The sequence below is a fragment of the Dermacentor variabilis genome, chromosome 4 (assembly GCF_050947875.1).
Source record: "Dermacentor variabilis isolate Ectoservices chromosome 4, ASM5094787v1, whole genome shotgun sequence".
Classification (NCBI taxonomy): Eukaryota; Metazoa; Arthropoda; class Arachnida; order Ixodida; family Ixodidae; genus Dermacentor; species Dermacentor variabilis.
The window spans coordinates 49432541-49449691 of NC_134571.1; the positions used below are offsets into that span (position 1 = coordinate 49432541).

A 17151-nucleotide genomic window follows, 5' to 3' on the forward strand; every position below is an offset into this window, starting at 1 on the left:
AGGAAATTTATTCATCAGCTCGTTAGTGAGCCGAATATTGTCGGCCATGTGGATCGGCAACTGAAAGTACGTTCGATAGGCTTCTGGGTCATGCGCACCTATTCGAGACATTTTTTTTCTCAGGCCATCCATGGCGTAGTCTCAAGATGAGAGGAATAGATTTGGTGGCCATTCACAGCAGGTTAATTACGGCTTAGATGGCGAATGTTCTATTTAAGCTGAAAAGGAGCGAATAATACAATGTTTAGACGATGAAGTTTCAGCAGAAGGCTAACATACTCGTAAAATAGTCCTTAACAAACAAGAAGGTCGCTCGGGATCATAAGAAGTGCCTTAGGTGGATCATTGCGGCCCTTATCGAAACAGGGGGCTGTACTTCGCTGATGACGTATGGTTTGAGTGCGCTTGATCAGAGTAGTACGTTGCGAATGCACATTCAGTGAAATGCTTGGGTGGTGATTGAAATTTGTAAAAAATAAAATGCAAGGCGACGTTTTAATTGAAGCAACAACATATAAAGAAATCAAAGCGTGTTGGTGGTTAGGGAAGCGCGTTATATACGGCTAGCCAAGTAAAGATCTGTAAGTTGCCGCTTGCAGTTCACCTCCTTTTATCGAGGCAAGACAAAGTACTGTAACCGAGATGTGCGTTGTGTTAAATTTTGCAACGCGAAGCCATTTGAAGCATTATGGAACACGAGTATGCCATACTCGATATCAGTGAATGCATCGCGTATTCCCACCTTCAAAACCCTTTAGATGGTGCCACACCTCCAAGAAGACGCGGATATCTTCATTAAGTCTCTACAAAGGCACGCGGACAACGGGGAAGAGGTGCACATGCTTCGCAAGTTTGAGGAACTGTCCATGGACTACGTAGCCCGAGGATCGTTCGGCATCGACGAACGCTTTCAAGGAAAGCCTGATCATCCGCTTATGGCCATCGCCAAGGCTACCCTAAGGGGTACCATGAAGGGTCCTTTTCACATGATTGCGCGTGAGTAACTTATAATTTTTTTTCGCAAGTATTAACTGTTCTTCAATTTAGTGTTTCCTACCCTGGTCAAAATGAATTTTAGCGACCAAAGCCATAAATGATGTCTAGCAAAGAAAGAATGTGCTGTAGGAAGTCCAAAACTAAAAGCCATCCGGGGGGTTTCCCAAAAAAAAGCATCATTCTTTGGGCACTGTAACTGTAATGAGTGTCATCGTTCCCATGAATGAATAGGAAGAAGCCATCATATCTCCCGACAGGCATAGTCGACTATCGAGGCGTATCATGTTCTGGCAAGATGCAAGCAAAAAATTTCATTGATTGCGGATCGACGTAGACGCGATGCACGATATCTATATCGCACAGTAGATATTTCCCACTGAGGGACTTGAATCCGCGAGACGATTCTCTTGACAAGCAGTTTCCTTCAACCCTTTTTCTCCCCTTTAGAATGCACGACGACGTTCGGTCTACTCATGAAGCCGTTCTACTGGGTTTCGCTTCTCCTTGGTGAATATACGTTTGAGAACTTTAACGAACAAACAGCCAAGGTCATTCAGCTGAGAAAAAGTGACCCCACGGTGAGTGCAGTTTTTTGCATCCGTGAAATGAAAATGCGCACTGAATGTCGAAATAATAACGCTGCATATACGTACTGTTGCACACTACTGCATACGATTGATGGATACACGATTGGAAACGTGGCGCGATTTAACGTTAGTGTACGATATGGCCAATGTAGCGTGTTCGTTTGTTTTTGAATTCAAGAATAATGCTCGGTGCTCTAATGCTCTAATGCTGTGAATTCGAAATAATGCTCTTATCATCTATTAACACAAATAAACCACGAACTTCAATGAAAAGTTCGAGCATGATGATCTATGACTGGTGATTTATCGGATTCTTTGCGCCCATTACTACATAAAACGACGGCACGTGAGAACTCTGCAACGTTAATGTTAAGGAAAGGCTTACTACACACAGACATTATATATATATATATATATATATATATATATATATATATATATCCTCGTAGCTGGACAGAACCAACACAATATTTGCCGTCGCTTGGCGATCCTTAGATTACCTTTCATCGTACCTAATTACATAATTAGTCCTAATTATTTACCACGCTCTCAAATATAATTAGATGAAAAGTGTGAATGATAAAATTGTAGAGCAACATGAAAAACTCACGGTGCAGCTTTCTTTTCTCAATAACTGTTACATAAAAGTGTTTTTCCGAGCGTCAAAAAAGCCCGCGAATACACGAAAAGTGCCTCGAGCGGCCAATCGCGCGGCCATTTTGTGTGCATTTGCTGGCGTTTTTCACGCTCGGAAAAAAACTTTCATGCAGCACGTATGGAGCAACAGAAAGCTGTATAGGGAGGTTTTCATGATGCTCTGCAATGTTCGAATTGACAGCTTTCGTCTAATATCAATGTGCGCGTGCGTGTGTGTGTGTGTGTGTGTGTGTGTGTGTGTGTGTGTGTGTGTGTGTGTGTGTGTGTGTGTGTGTGTGTGTGTGTGTGTGTGTGTGTGTGTGTGTGTGTGTGCGTGTGTGTGTGTGTGCGTGTGTGTGTGTGTGCGTGTGTGTGTGCGTGTGTGTGTGCGTGTGTGCGTGCGTGCGTGCGTGCGTGCGTGTGTGTGCGTGTGCGTGTGTGTGTATGTGTGTGTGTGTGTGTGTGTGTGTGTGTGTTGCCTTGTGGGGAAGTGCCCTATCTTTTATTTTTGTATCCTGCTGTAGGCGCGGAAAGCTGACATATTGCAAAATCTCCTCGACGCGGAGTACACTGAGGCTGAAGAGGAGCGTGGCGATAACAAAGTTTCAACCGGTAACTTTCCAGATTCGTTTCGTTCTGACAGTTGCTCTACCTTTTTTTTTTTGCAGCTGCAGGGAACGTGCCACACAAACACAACACAAGCATGCGAGGACATGTGCCTCGTACATGCCGGGCGGTGTGTGGCACTCTAGTCACGTTCGCCGTAGGAGGAAGAGGGCTGCCATTCGTTGCCGGTCCTCTTCCCCGCCTGCGGCACGCGGACACATGCGCGGAACATGTTTGCGCATGATTGCCCAGCGTTTATGAGGCACGTGCCCAGCAAAGTATAGAAATCTAACGAGTGAATGTGCCAAGAATGCGACTATGACAGTAAAATAATTTAATGCCATACAAATAGAGGAAAACGTTTGCTTCCAGTCGGAAGTCACCCGCTGGGGTTGCTTAGTGGCTGTGGTGTTGGGCTGCTAAACACGAGGTGGCGGGATCGAATCCCGGCCACGGCGGCCGGATTTCGATGGGGGCGTAACGGTAAAACACCCGTGTACTTAGACTTAGTTGCACGTTAAAGAACCCCATCCCAATAAAGAAAGGCGTCAGGTAGGGAGATACGATCTCTCCTATGCTATTCACTGCGTGTTTACAGGAGGTATTCAGAGACCTGGATTGGGAAGAATTGGGGATAAATGTTAATGGAAAATACCTTAGTAACTTGCGATTCTCTGATGATATTGCCTTGCTTAGGAACTCAGGGGACCAATTGCAGTGCATGCTCACTGACCTGGATAGGCAAAGCAGATGGGTGGGTCTAAAACATTAACCTGCAGAAAACTAAAGTAATCTTTAACAGTCTCAGAAGAGAACAGCAGTTTACGGTAGGTAGCGAGGCACTGGAAGTGGTAAGGGAATACATCTACTTAGGGCAGGCAGTGACCACGGATCCGGATCATGAGACTGAAATAATCAGAAGAATAAGAATGAACTGGGGAGCGTTTGGCAGGCATTCTCAGATCATGAACAGCAGGTTGCCATTATCCCTCAAAAGAGAAGTGTTTAGCTGATGTGTCTTACCAGTACTCAGCCACGGGGCAGAAACCTGGAGGCTTACGAAAAAGGTTCTACATCAATTGAGGACGGCGCAAGGAGCTATGGAAAGAAGAATGATGGGTGTAACGTTAAGGAATAAGAAAAGAACAGATTGGGTGAGGGAACAAACGCCAGTTAATGACCTCTTAGTTGAAATCAAGAAAAAGAAATGGGGCATGGGCAGAACATGTAATCAAGAGGGAAGATAACCGATGGTCATTAAGGGTTACCGACTGGATTCCAAGCGAAGGGAAGCGTAGCAGGGGGCGGCAGAAAGTTAGGTGGGCAGATGAGATTAAGAAATTTGCAGGGCAATATGGCCACAATTAACACATGACCGGGGTAGTTGGAGAAGTATGGGAGAGGCCTTTGCCCTGCAGTGGACGTAACCAGGTTGATGATGATGAAAAGGAAGCCCAGGTGGTCGAAATTTCCGGAGTCTTCCACTACGGCATGCCTCACAATCAGATCTTGGTTTTGGCAAGTAAAACCCCATATCTTAATTAATTTAGGTTAGAAGTCGCAAACAAAGAGGCTGTTTGTAAGTGGCGGATAATACAATATCCCACAACTGCTCAGCGTGAATGCTAGCCGAACATGAAAAGTCGGCCCGACATTTGCGATTCTCCGAATGCCATTACTGGAACACGTAATTGCAGACGACTATGGTGGAAATAAATGCACTTGTTCACTCGCCAAAGCAAAATTTATAGTGTGACTGCTAATATTTCGCACTGAAGAGTACCCAGCATGTACGAGAACCATTACATTACGTATAATTTTAGTAATAGTTCGTTTCAGAAAAGGAGCAATAATATGTGTGCCATTAACGAGAAGCGCAAGTTTACAGTTACAAAAAATAAAACATACCCCTTTAGTCCACCGGAAACTTTGCTACAGAAAGAAATTTAGAAAACAAGCCGACAGATTTCCAAATCACAACGCATACACTAGCAACGCATTTTTCGAGATATTAAAGGGCTCGACGCCAGCCCCTTATATAGTCTCAAAGCATTTTCCTGCGAAGAGGACCTTTTCTTTTCCTGTGCAACGTTTTTGCCGCGCTCGTGCTGCACACTCCTTAACGTCCTCTGTGCGCCGTGGCACAACTACTGCGCAACCGCAGTTAAACGCGCAACTGCCTGATGCTCTATAATTGCCAATGATACACACAGAAATACACTTCCAAACAATTTATTGTAAGCGTGTGTAGTCGCCTGCTCATGTGGAGAAAGTTTCAGGGAGAAATATTCGTTCGCTTTCATACAGAAACCACCATAAAATTTGACTGATGTTAGGAACGTATGACAAAATCCAGTGGCACTATGCTCTCAGTGTTCCTGAAATTTCAGAAAATGAAGTTTTGAAAATTTATTTTTCTATATTTATTGCATAATTTGTTTTATTTCCTATTTTATTTCCTATTATTGCCTAAAATGAATTAAATATATTTCAAAAATTAAATAAAATTCTGAATTCAGAACCACATCAATATAGCGAGGCATGCACGCCGTAAAGGGGAACTTTCTATTAATTTTCGCCACGTGAGGTTCTTTAACGTGAACGGTACACGGGGGTTCATGCATTTACCCGCCATCGAAATGCGGCCGCCACGACTGGGATTCGATCCCGTGCCCTCGGGCTTAGCAGCCCAACACCAAAGTCACGTCACTACGGTGGGTAAGCGCCTATTTCGAGAGCTGCACACTTTATTCCTAGAGAAGTTACTATGTTCCGGGGACAATCATACGTGTATGGCGCTTTCCCAAAGCAACTAATCGAGAAAAATTAATCGCTCACAAAGAAAGTGCATCTGTGTACAAGTAATCTTCCACCCCGCGTCGTTCTTCACTGGGTACATATAGCGACTCTGGCGTGGAAAGGAAACCAACAGAAACACGCTTTATCTAACGCAAACATCATGAGACATCCTCCCCAGCTGACAGACGCCCTTACTCTAGTAGCATTAAAACAAAGAGCCTCAAATCGGCCAAACCCTCAAGCTACAGGACTGGCGTAAACAAGACATCACTCAGCCAGCTCCACCACACTGCACAAAATGCAAAGCCTCAGTCACTAGGCGCCAAGCCAAAACACATTCACATCGTCTACCAACACAAAGAACCCTCCACAGTACATAACTGGAAAGCACTGCTCGCCCATGTGCTCATAATGCTGGGGATATCCCCATGCATCCTGTGCACTCTGGGATTGCCTGGACACTTAACGCACACTTTACTATGTACTTAGGAACTGAGAGACCCACACTCTCTGAGTGGCTGACTAACACAACACCAGCGGGTGTGCTCGCATTAAAAAAGCCCTTGGGCTCACCGTACCAGAAGGGCGCCAAGCCCAATCAAGAGTCGGCACTAGCAACGTCGCGCCTTAACCACAATTTCCCGCCACCTGTCACCATACCACCACCATCCAGTAGCCTCGAACAGGAGGCCGAAATTTAATAAGTCTGTTTATCTCTCTCTCTCTCTCTCTGTCACCTTGAAACAGCATCACTGTAAAATTAACTTCTGCTGGCTCAGCTACCGCTTCGTCCAGACTCAAGAAAGCTTTCGGATACAGCGAAAAATAATGCTTCACATGACTGGTTGCAGGAATAGCTACGCCTTTCTGGATGTATCTGGGAAGACTCCGACCCAGCCACCAAACAACCATAGCTGCATAGCCCTTTGCTGGATGCTGGGTCCAGTGGTTCGAAATCTTTGTGTGTTTGTGGGATCGTTGAGTGTATCATATTTATCACCCAACACCTTTAAGCGCACTTGGACTAGCATGCCAGGTGATCAGCCATGCTAACACTTCGAAGGAAAGAGAGAGTTTAACCAGACACATGTCCGGTTTGCTACCTTGCACGGAAGGAAAGGGATGTAGGGACAAAAAGAGAGAGCGTGCGGGGAAACGAAACATTAGTTGTGCGTACATTTGAAGGTGTGTCTATATAAACAGTCTCCGACATCTGTCGGATTGAGGTGCTGTAGTAATACTCTCGTTGCTTTATGCGCCAGCAACGTGCCCAGCCATGATCCTCTCGAACTGTCATCTACATACATTTTATCCTGCCTTAACGCTAAAAGTGCTGTCAGTAGTGCCCCGTCTGATGCGTTATTGTTGTGTCGCCTCTGGTTTGGAGTGACACTTACAAAGGCTTTCTGATTCCTCATAGGATTAGGTAACTTGGCTGTGTGTCGCTTTTGCACAAGCAAATAAATTGTTCGACACCTTTTGTGCCTGTATAATTGGTGTCAGTGACTAGCTCGGACCTCGGAGCGCATAAAAGTGGCTGGGTGCGATATCATTCGCGGCTAACACATCGAGCTTTTCATTGGTATTTGAGCAGTGATTTGAAGTAAGTTCGCATTCCTAAGCTATTCGACCAGGCCACATTAAAATACTCGCAAATACATACAGGCGCACTCAGACGTAAAGAAAGAGCCCTACCGATACTGCTGTAAAATGATTCCCTCACAAAAAAAACTGGACATTGGACATACCAGACTTGAGACGTTCGCTGCCAGCTTCCTTGTGCCACGTTTTTGGCGCGAACGCAGCGTTCAGGACAGCTATTTTTATTTTTTTGGCCATGCTGTTTATTAACAATTACTACAGTGGATGTGCTACGGCGGCGCGGTGCCGACATTGATGGAGTGGACTGGGGCGACACTGCACAATCCCGCACATCGAGGCCACTATTCCTAATGATTCCGAGAAACAGTTTCATGAATGTGCAAGAAATAACTTGTTTGGCTTGGAGAATTACGCTGTTTTGTTTGGTCAATAAAACACATTACTTTGGTTTATTCACAAGTGGCCTGCTCCTGAGCTTACCTACAGCGCGACTTCTGTGGTTAAAAGAACGTTACACGTCAGCTGCCATGGCCACGAGCGACGTTGGCTAACGCTCCCAGAACTAAAATGGTACACGCACAACAACGAAAGTGGACCGAGGAATGGCCGCCGCGGTAGCTTAATTAATAATGCACCGCAAGCACAATGCCAAGGATGTAGGTACGGGTTCCACCTACGACTCACTGATGCTTCGCCTATTTGAGTTTTCCTTTTCTCTGATTTTTACATTTCCTTTAAACACAACACATCATTTCCTCTGCACTTTGCCTGGTTTCGTTGTCTCCTTTCTTCCTGTAACAGTAACTAACAAAAGTACTTGTCGCTTCTTTTGCTTACGTATTTAAGGTTTCAAAATTATATATGTTAAAAATTTTTGCTCTCTTCCAGGAAGTATTAGAAGCAGAGCTCTAACCACTGAAGAAATCATAACCACAGCTACAGTACTTTTCATCGCCGGGTAAGAACCAAAATCACGTTAATTACCGCACAATTAACGGTTCCTGAAACTAGATCTTTTGACTGCCTTCTATGATTTGCCAACTGGAAAATATAGTTGAAGTATGGTATCTTAGGGCACAGCTGAACCTTAAATTTATATATATACCACGAAATGCCACGACGGATGCTTGAGCCGGATTCGAATGGGCATCTGTTCAACGCCGGTAACTATAGACTGGTCGAACAAGGAATGTCGGAGGTGAAATTGTTTCGACAAGAGTATTTTGTCTTCGTCAGGACAACAAACGCATTCCTTGACAGCTTTCATATAGCTCCCTCTCGCCCACTCCCAGAAGGGGAATAGAACAAAGTTTGCGTTTAGTAGGGTTAGGGAAGTCTAGATGTTAAAAAAAAAATAGCGAAAAGGTGCTATAGTGAAGTCGCAGTAGCTGGGGGGGGGGGGGCGAGGGGGGGGCTACTGCCGGATCATTCATGAAGTAGGGGCGAAAAAACAAACAGAAAAGCATCTTTAATTACAAAGGGACGCTTTCAATCCGGTGGGCTTAGTTGGCACCGAAAAATTGACGAACGATGAGAGAGCATTTGGAGAGTTGTAAAGCGAGCGACCACACGAAAATAAAGAAATAAAATAGAAAGGAGGGGCGGTTAAACAGTGAAAGAGAAGAATAACTTAAAGGCAGGGACGTTAACCAGAACTGAACCTGGTTGGGTATCCCTGCCCTTGGTAAGGGGAAAGGGAAAGAATAGGTTGATGTCACGTGTGTTGATGTCACTTTCGTTAAACAGAAATCATTTCTATCAAAATTTGTCTGAAGTGTACATAAAGTTCGCGAAGTTACATGCTGTACCTGAAGATCGTTTTCCTTTCTAATCAACTTCTACTTCTTGGAACAAATGGCACAATAATCCCTATTTCGGCCCCCTTGCTGTTACAGCTAACCGCCTTCTAGCTTTTTTTAACAAATCGACTTCGCTTACATTACTTTACGAACCCCCTAATTGTGGTAGTGGATGAGAGTGAGCTATGTAAACGCTGTCAAAAGACGCAATTTTCAAAGAAAGCAATCAACTGACATGACTGAAGAACTCCAGGTGGTCAAAATTAATCCAGAGTTCGTCACTACGGCGTGCCTCATAATCAAGTCGCGGTTTCGGCACGTGAAATCCCAGACCTAAATTTTTTAATGAACTTTTAGTAATGACATGATGAAGCCATGTGCTCTTGTCAAAACAGTGGTGCACGATACATCTCTTGTTCAACCAGTGTTGATCCCGCCCTAGCCATATTCCGGTGTATCTCTTTGTTGTTTGGATTTGAACGCCGGTACAAGATGTGTCACTAACGTACGTCACTTGAAAAAACGCAGGTTTGAAACTACAGCAACAGCCCTAAGCTACATAATGTATGCCCTCGCTAAGCATCCGGAAGTACAAGGAAAGCTTCGGCGAGAAGTCTTCGATGCGGTTGGTACCAATGTAAGTAACACTTGTACTAGGAAGGGAAGCAGACAGCGATTGGGATCTGTTTAATCCTCAAATGATATTCCATCATATAGATATAGATAGAAAATATTGTGTTTTTATTGGATCAAAACAGACAATGATGATATCTGAGCCTGGACAGGTATAAAGGGTGAAAAATTAACGTTACGTTCTAAAACACACACGCCCACGCATACAGAGGAAAAACACACATGTACACACTTTCGCTATTCATGAAGAGTTATTGCTCTATGCTAGCAAGTTGAGGAAAGATAATGATCTTTACGTCACATGAGTAATGAAGGCTTCTGATGCGCCACCTGCCCAGTGGTTCGTGCCAAATTTTGCACGCAGCATATTTCGATGCTAAATTTTGCCCTCATCTTGGCATGATAAAATTTAATGAATGCGCAGGACCATGCGTTGAAACGTAGGGACTTTTAGCTGTGTCTTGAGGGAGAACTTTTGGACATAATAAACCAGCATATTTTTCTTGGTGTCGTACTGCACAGGTAACTATCTTGAATTTCTCAAGTTATAGAGCACCTGAAGAACAAGTGAGCTCAGTCATAACCTTTCTTTGTCTCGTTGAATGGGGTAGATCACTTTCATAATTACGAAATGCACAGAATGAAGTTATAAAGCAAAATATACTGTATTCTTCCCCAGGTGTGCATGACCTCTCCTGCTCATCTGGGGAATGGCTTGAACGCTTCATAGCTAGAAGCTTTTGAGAATGCTTAGGTGATGAAATGAAGCGTTTGACGAAGTCTCGTCTGGTCGGGAAGTAACGGCAGAATAGGAAGTAAAACAGAACGCCGACCAAAATAGTGTATTAAAATTAATAAACGCTTCGGCTTCCACACTGAAGCCGTGTTCACTGAGCTGAGAGGCATAAAACCTCCAGCTTAAATCTTCGTCAATAATCACTTCAGGCGTCTTGCATATGTTCCTGAGAGGTTGTCATCGTTTGAATTAAGCGTGTGTGTGGTTGTTTAGATAGTAAGATATTCCAGACACTGCTGTTTTGTCCATTACTTTTCTTGGACAATGACTGAAGCTTGGCTCCAGTTGTAATTGTGTTGCTGGGTTTCTGTGTGTTCTGCGAGTGTACTGGAAGTGACTTTTTTCTTTCTCAAATCGCTCATGTGCTCCTTCAGGCGACGCTCAAAATTGCCACTTTCACCAATGTAGATATGATTGCAGTTCGGACATGGTATCTTATATACAACGCCAGAGAACCTTTATTTTCTTTGTCTTTAGCGTTGACAAACTCGTGACGTAACTTGCGGTTGGTAACATACGCGACACGTGACAAAGCTTCGCTGATGCCGGGAACATACGTACTCGTCAAACTTTGGCACTTAAAACACGTTCTTAAAACACTTTCAGCGCAAAATTTAGGGGTAGGTAAAGAAATCTTCCCTTTAAAAATGCAGTTGATCTTTCTGTTTCCTACACAAGCAAAGAAATTGTGGTGTCCATTCAATGCAACACTTTATTTGAGCATTGAGTATCTCTAAATAGCCCCATGTTACGAGTCACAACAAATGATTGAGGACCTTAACAGAGAGAGTATAAGAGTGGGCTTGGAAGCTTAATAGGCAGACGATAATGGTCAATAGCTGGGCAAGGGAACAAGAGTTCAGGATCACCAGTTAGCCTCTAGAGTCTGTCACGGAGTACGTTTACCTAGGTCAATGACTCACAGGGGACCCTGATTATGAGAAGAAAATTTAGAGAAACATAAACATGGGTTGGAGCGCATTCGGCAGATATTTTAGATCCTGACTGGAAGCTTGCCATTATCACTAAAAAGAAGGATGTCCAATCAATGTATTGTACCGGCACTGACATATGGGGCAGAAACTTGGAGACGGACAAAGCAGCTCGAAAACAAGTTGAAGACCGCGCAAGGAACAATGGAATGAAGAATGTTAGGCAAAGCTTTAAGAGACAGGAAGGGAGCGCTGTGGGTCAGAGAGCAAACAGGGATAGCCGATATTCTAATTGACAATAAGAGAAAGAAATAGAGCTGGGCAGGTCACGTAATGCGTATGCTAGATAACCGGTGGACCATTAGGGTTACAGAATGGGTACCGAGAGAAGGGAAGCGCAGTCGAGGACGGCCGAAGACTAGGTGAGGTGATGAAATTAAGAAATTCGCAGCCACTAGCCGGATTCGTTTGGCGCAGGACAGGAGTAATTGAAGATCACAGGGAGAGGCCTTAGCACATATCATATTGACCGCAAAAAAGGACGGGCACAGAGGGAGAGAACGTCTTTTTTGCGGTCAGTATGATATGCAGTAAATACCAACTAGGCCAAAGTGAAGTTCTTCTGAGGCCTTAGCCCTGCAGTGTACATAAAATAAGTTGCTGCTACTGCTGATGATGATCAGACTATTTAACATTTAGGTAAAACACTGTATCATCATTAACGAAAAATTTGGGTGTCTCCTGTGAATAGTGGAATGCTTAACCAAATGACTTATACTTTTATTTCCTTAGGGTTCCTTGGACTATGAAACAGTCATGAAGAAGCTGAAATACTTGGAAAAAGTAGTGGACGAATCACTACGTCTTTATCCTCCAGGGCTATCGTGAGTGCACTTTCTGTTACACACTACCAGAACAACCAACGACGTGCTGGGCTTGATACAAAACGGCGCATTTATTGTTGCTTAGCAGGGTCGTAAGAGAGCTTTATCTAATTAACGTGAAGATGGCTGCCTAGAGCTTGTTTTAAAAGCACTTCGCCGTAAAATCTCACATGAAAGGTCGTGGTTTTGCGTTCTGCTATAGAGTCGTGGGCAGCTGCTCCCAGCGGAATGAGTGTTACGAATGAGCGTTGAATTACCAATGTAGAACAGTAGCTTTGGTTTCAATTATCCAGCCAAGGGAAACCAATCGTGCAAAAAAATTTATCTGTGTGATTGTAATTTATACGCTAATTGCTAGGCCACTTGTGATTAAACCTTGTGAGAGTAACAGCCAGTATGTGATTGCAATAAAGTCATCATTTCGATGGAAAGACCTCAGGGATACTGCCCTAGGCTCATTGAATAAAGGGGTCGAGTGTATCGGACTATTTACGAAGAAGATGACTCAGAAGAAGCTTGCTATTATTAGTGTTTTATTTTCCTATTTTTCAAGTTTCGTGCAATTTATTTATTTATTTATTCATTTATTTATTAGCCCTCAGGCCTATATAACACGAAAGAGGAGCAATTAAAAAGCAATAGCAAAACAATGATGTAGAGGGAATTCTGGTTATATAAAGAGCGTTGTGATTACACGATGTTTCTTCAATGAAAGCTGTGACCCATGCCCTGAAATCTTTATTTCTGAAGATTATTCTATGGAACATTTACCTTTTTATATTATCCCCAGTAAGTGAAGTACCCGCGACCCACCATTTCAACCAAGCCTAGATCATTTTCTGACACCTGCCTAAAAACAGCCTCCAACGTCTTAAGTACACCTTGTTCCAGATCAAAGCAATCTCCCTTACTGTGAGGGACGTAAGATAATCGGAGTGTGTCACAACAGGACTAACGTAAGGGTAAGGTTATCGTTGCGATGCTTCGGGGAACCGTAAAAAAAGACATTGCTTTGACATGGAACAACTGGCAATAGATGGCTTCACTCGTGTTATCTAAGCCTGGCAGAAAAGGTGAGACGCATGCATTTGACTTACTGGGAGCATTAGAAAGGGATAAAGGTGTCGATGAATAATTTTCAGAAATAAAGATGTTGGAGATTCCGTCGGTCTTTATTGAACAACCCAGTCCCACTGTTAGACAATACTTCACGAGAAACTTAGTTATCGGTAATGGTTACGATAATTAAGCGAAAATGGTTTAATTGATATCTTATTTATTGCTTACAGTGCGTAGTGAATATCTATTTCTGCAGTGCTTTTTCAACGCAATTTTGGACTGTTCTGTTGCCTGCTACTGAGTGGTGGCGGAGGCCATGCAATTTAGGCTGCTCAAGTACCAGCTTTTTCTTCGCTTTCCCAATGCAATTTAGCACAATGTGCATTCGTTTGAAATAAACTCAGTCATAGCTCTAGCCAATCACTGATGCATGATTGCTGGAAAAGGGCACGTGGTCATGCATCTCTGCCTCTGATCTTCCTAATCTTCGCTTGCAGGTTTGTGACGCGGCAGGCCAAAGAAGACTTCGAATACAACGGCATCAAATTCAAGGCCGGCACAAGCTTTATTGTACCGCAGTACCAGATACTAACGGACCCACGATATTTTTCGAACCCTATGGAGTTTAATCCCGACAGGTGAGGCGCAAATATTCTAACGCTTTCTCAACAGCCTATTGGCTGGTTAAGTCCTTGTCGTTGTGAAAGCAAATATGCTAGTAAGGATTACTAAATTTAAAAAAAAATTTAGTGCATTTCCACTCTGTGAAGGTGGACGATCAGCGAAGCTGTATGCATGGGTCCATTAATGGCGCACGTTCCATTGCCACGCGTCAAACGCCACATGCACATCAACGGAAGGCGAGGCGCGGCTAGTCGCTCCTCCACGATGCTGAGCCTCGGAAGATGATGAAGCACCGGGACGTATACGTACCCATGTATTCTCGCAAAACGCCGCACGACACCTTTTACTAACGTATCCCGGCACGTAGAACAGACAACGCACCTCACCGCACTCTGAGGGCACACGCTGGTTAACCTTAGCCAAGGCGATCCTTCGTTGGTCGACGTGCCGCAGTGCAATAATGGTTGTGAGGTCACTTGAAAACCCCAAGCGGTCACACATATCACCGGCCACACAAAATTGGTTCCCCACAAACTCCCTCTGAAAGCTGGCCATTGCTCCGGTGAAACGTTCCAAGTTTGCGGTATCGGGGCCACACGGATGGTCAGCATTTCTTCCCGGCTCGCGGTCCTGGCGGTCAGCACGCTTACGGGGCCGCCACCACGGGAGAGCGGAAAGGAAAGGAAAAAAGACAGACAAGCGCCTGGAACGCCGACCAAGAGATGGGGATGCGAACGTAGACATGTCCTACGCGGATAAATGTGTAGTATCTGTTCCTATCAGCTCATTTCTGATGCGGGTTGTACTAGGCCCTAAGATATTAAACTTATTTTTGCAAGTTGGCGGAGTGCTTAAAGCGTGCTCAACTCCGCCGCGAGTCGGCCCGGTATTGTCATATCTTCGGGATCGGCCAACGTATGGGAGAAATTCTCGATCTACACGGCTCGATAGCGCACGCAATTTTCCCCAGAACCTAGCCATACGCAGCTTCGCTGTAAAATGAAACGCACAAAGGAGAGCCTATTGCTTCATTGCTTAATTCTACATAAGCACATGGTACGATGAGCCACTTCAAGGTGCCACAAGTGATACAGTTCATTTGACTTGTCTGAAGGTTAACGGTGAAAGTGTTTTAAACCCATGTAAGTCGGTATGTTAAACTACGGATTTTTCTAATTGCTACTGTAGCTATATCCTTCGTAGGTAAATCCTTTGTTGTAATTTTTCTTGTAGTGAATACAACAGGCCCTGTTACCGTATTACATGTATTGGCAAAAATTAGTGGTGCTGTAGTGATTTTGCGCTAAGTTCTGGCAAATACGTGAATGAAGGTGTGGTCGTACGACGTTCTTATTCTTGTTTTCGTAGTCCCTATTGAGGCACAAACCAAAAGGTATACCTGCTATTTTGTAAGGCTAATCATCTTTTTGCAAAAGTGAATTTTAGTCCTGCCGATCAAAAAGTAATATATCATCATTACACTAATAAATAGGGCTCGTTGATAAGGGTGTAATGTTGGTTCAGCCATAAGGTTGTTCTTGCACTTAAACTTGTTATAGCTCTGGGTGTAGCGTGTACATAATCTGACAGTGACGTACGGGTGCGTGTACTTAAACCTTATAAGAAATGTCAGTAAGTGTTTATTTCACGTATTTAGCAAACCTTTTGCTTTTTTTTTATTCTCGTGAAAGTAAGTTCTGCTTTGCAATGCACTATACATTACACTTTAATCCAAGCTGTGTGGAACTGCATTCCAGCATTAACTTAAACTTTATATTTACTACTATATTTATAACAGTATATATATATATATATATATATATATATATATATATATATATATATATAATTTACGTTTATGTGCATCATCATTTAAAGGATGACTCATGTTTCGTAAGCAGTCTTTGTGCAAACAGAAACTAGTAACCCGTCTCACCCATATGCCAACATGTCCTACAAACATTCATCCATAGTTTACAAAAACAGCAAAAAAGATGTTGCTGAATCATGGCCAACCTTCGTAATTTTCCTTGCTGCTTCACTATGTCTTTGTTTCTGCCATACAGGTCTTCCCCAGGAAATGAGGCCTCATTCACAAAAGCAGCACACATCCCATTCGGAGTGGGGCCTCGCAACTGTGTTGGAATGAAGCTGGCATTGCTGAAATTGAGGTACACTGTGGCCAGGATGGTCCAGAAGTACCAGGTAGAATTGGGCCCCTCGCAGAAGGTGAGAAATATTTAATTGAACGACAGGAATATTTCCGGCCGAACCATTCACATGGTGGCGGATTAGCCAGCGAACCTGTCAATCGCAGACCTAGCAACTGTGGCATGCGCGTCCAGATACATTCCCTTGAATTTGGAATTCGACCCGGTAAAACTCGAAGGAGGTGGAAACTCACGCTTCTACCCCTTGGATGCAGACTTGAACGACCTAGCTTCACGCTTACGAGCGGCCTCCAGTGCATGTTCTTTATCGGTAGCTTGCGCTCGACGCCGACGATTAGACGCTCCCATCTGCTCTCGCTAAAGTGGTCTTCGGAGGCAAATAACTGGCCGCATTCGTGTTCCCGGTAGCGTTCTACTGAGTGGCTGTGTGCGCTTTTGCACGGGCAAATAATTGTCGTTGGTTATAGTCACGTCTCTGCTGCCGACGTCACTCCTCGTACTGAGTTTGTTCTTGGGCCGCATGCACAATGCGTGGTCTTCCCACTTTTCCCATTTTTTTTGTAGTTGCCTCTGTTCTAATGGTCTACCCCTGCAATGCACAATCCGGTTCTTGCACACCGCGGCGGCCACCGCGGTGGCTACCGCGGTGCACATCCCCGTGTTTTCCCGCTACAACAGCCGCATCGTTATATGGAGGGCACACGACAGCAGACGCAGCCGGAAGCAATGGCGGCCAGCGCAGGTGCACTCCCCCCCCTCCCCCCTCCTTTGCGCAGGGGCGGCGCGCAGTGAAATCCCGTTTCCTTTCTTTCTTCTGCGCCGTACTATCGTTCGTTAACATTTTTGTTCACTTTACGGACGTTAGGCAGCCCAGATACCTCTCTACGGGACCACGCATAGGTCTCATTCATACAAGTCCGTCAGGTAAACAACGTCGCTGTAAAATGGTTCAATTAACCTCGCTGCTTAATATGTTACGCATGTTTGGCCAGTGCAGGCGTCACGTGAAACTGTGCCTTTGCACTTC

The 17151-nt window shown here is 44.3% G+C and overlaps 1 protein-coding gene and 1 pseudogene across 2 annotated transcripts in view; both read left to right on the plus strand.

The window, feature by feature from the left end:
• The window catches only part of LOC142579098 (cytochrome P450 3A14-like), a 45132-nt gene that overhangs the window by 26555 nt on the left and 1426 nt on the right, over positions 1-17151 (plus strand). For both annotated transcript variants that reach the window (XM_075688967.1, XM_075688966.1), the window contains exons 6-13: positions 759-996; positions 1444-1574; positions 2744-2831; positions 8115-8184; positions 9554-9662; positions 12179-12270; positions 13827-13967; positions 16020-16182. In XM_075688967.1, the coding sequence (XP_075545082.1) occupies positions 759-996; positions 1444-1574; positions 2744-2831; positions 8115-8184; positions 9554-9662; positions 12179-12270; positions 13827-13967; positions 16020-16182 (1032 nt within the window). The remainder of the gene's footprint in view (positions 1-758; positions 997-1443; positions 1575-2743; positions 2832-8114; positions 8185-9553; positions 9663-12178; positions 12271-13826; positions 13968-16019; positions 16183-17151) is intronic.
• LOC142580599 (U2 spliceosomal RNA) lies at positions 14696-14873 on the plus strand (annotated as a pseudogene).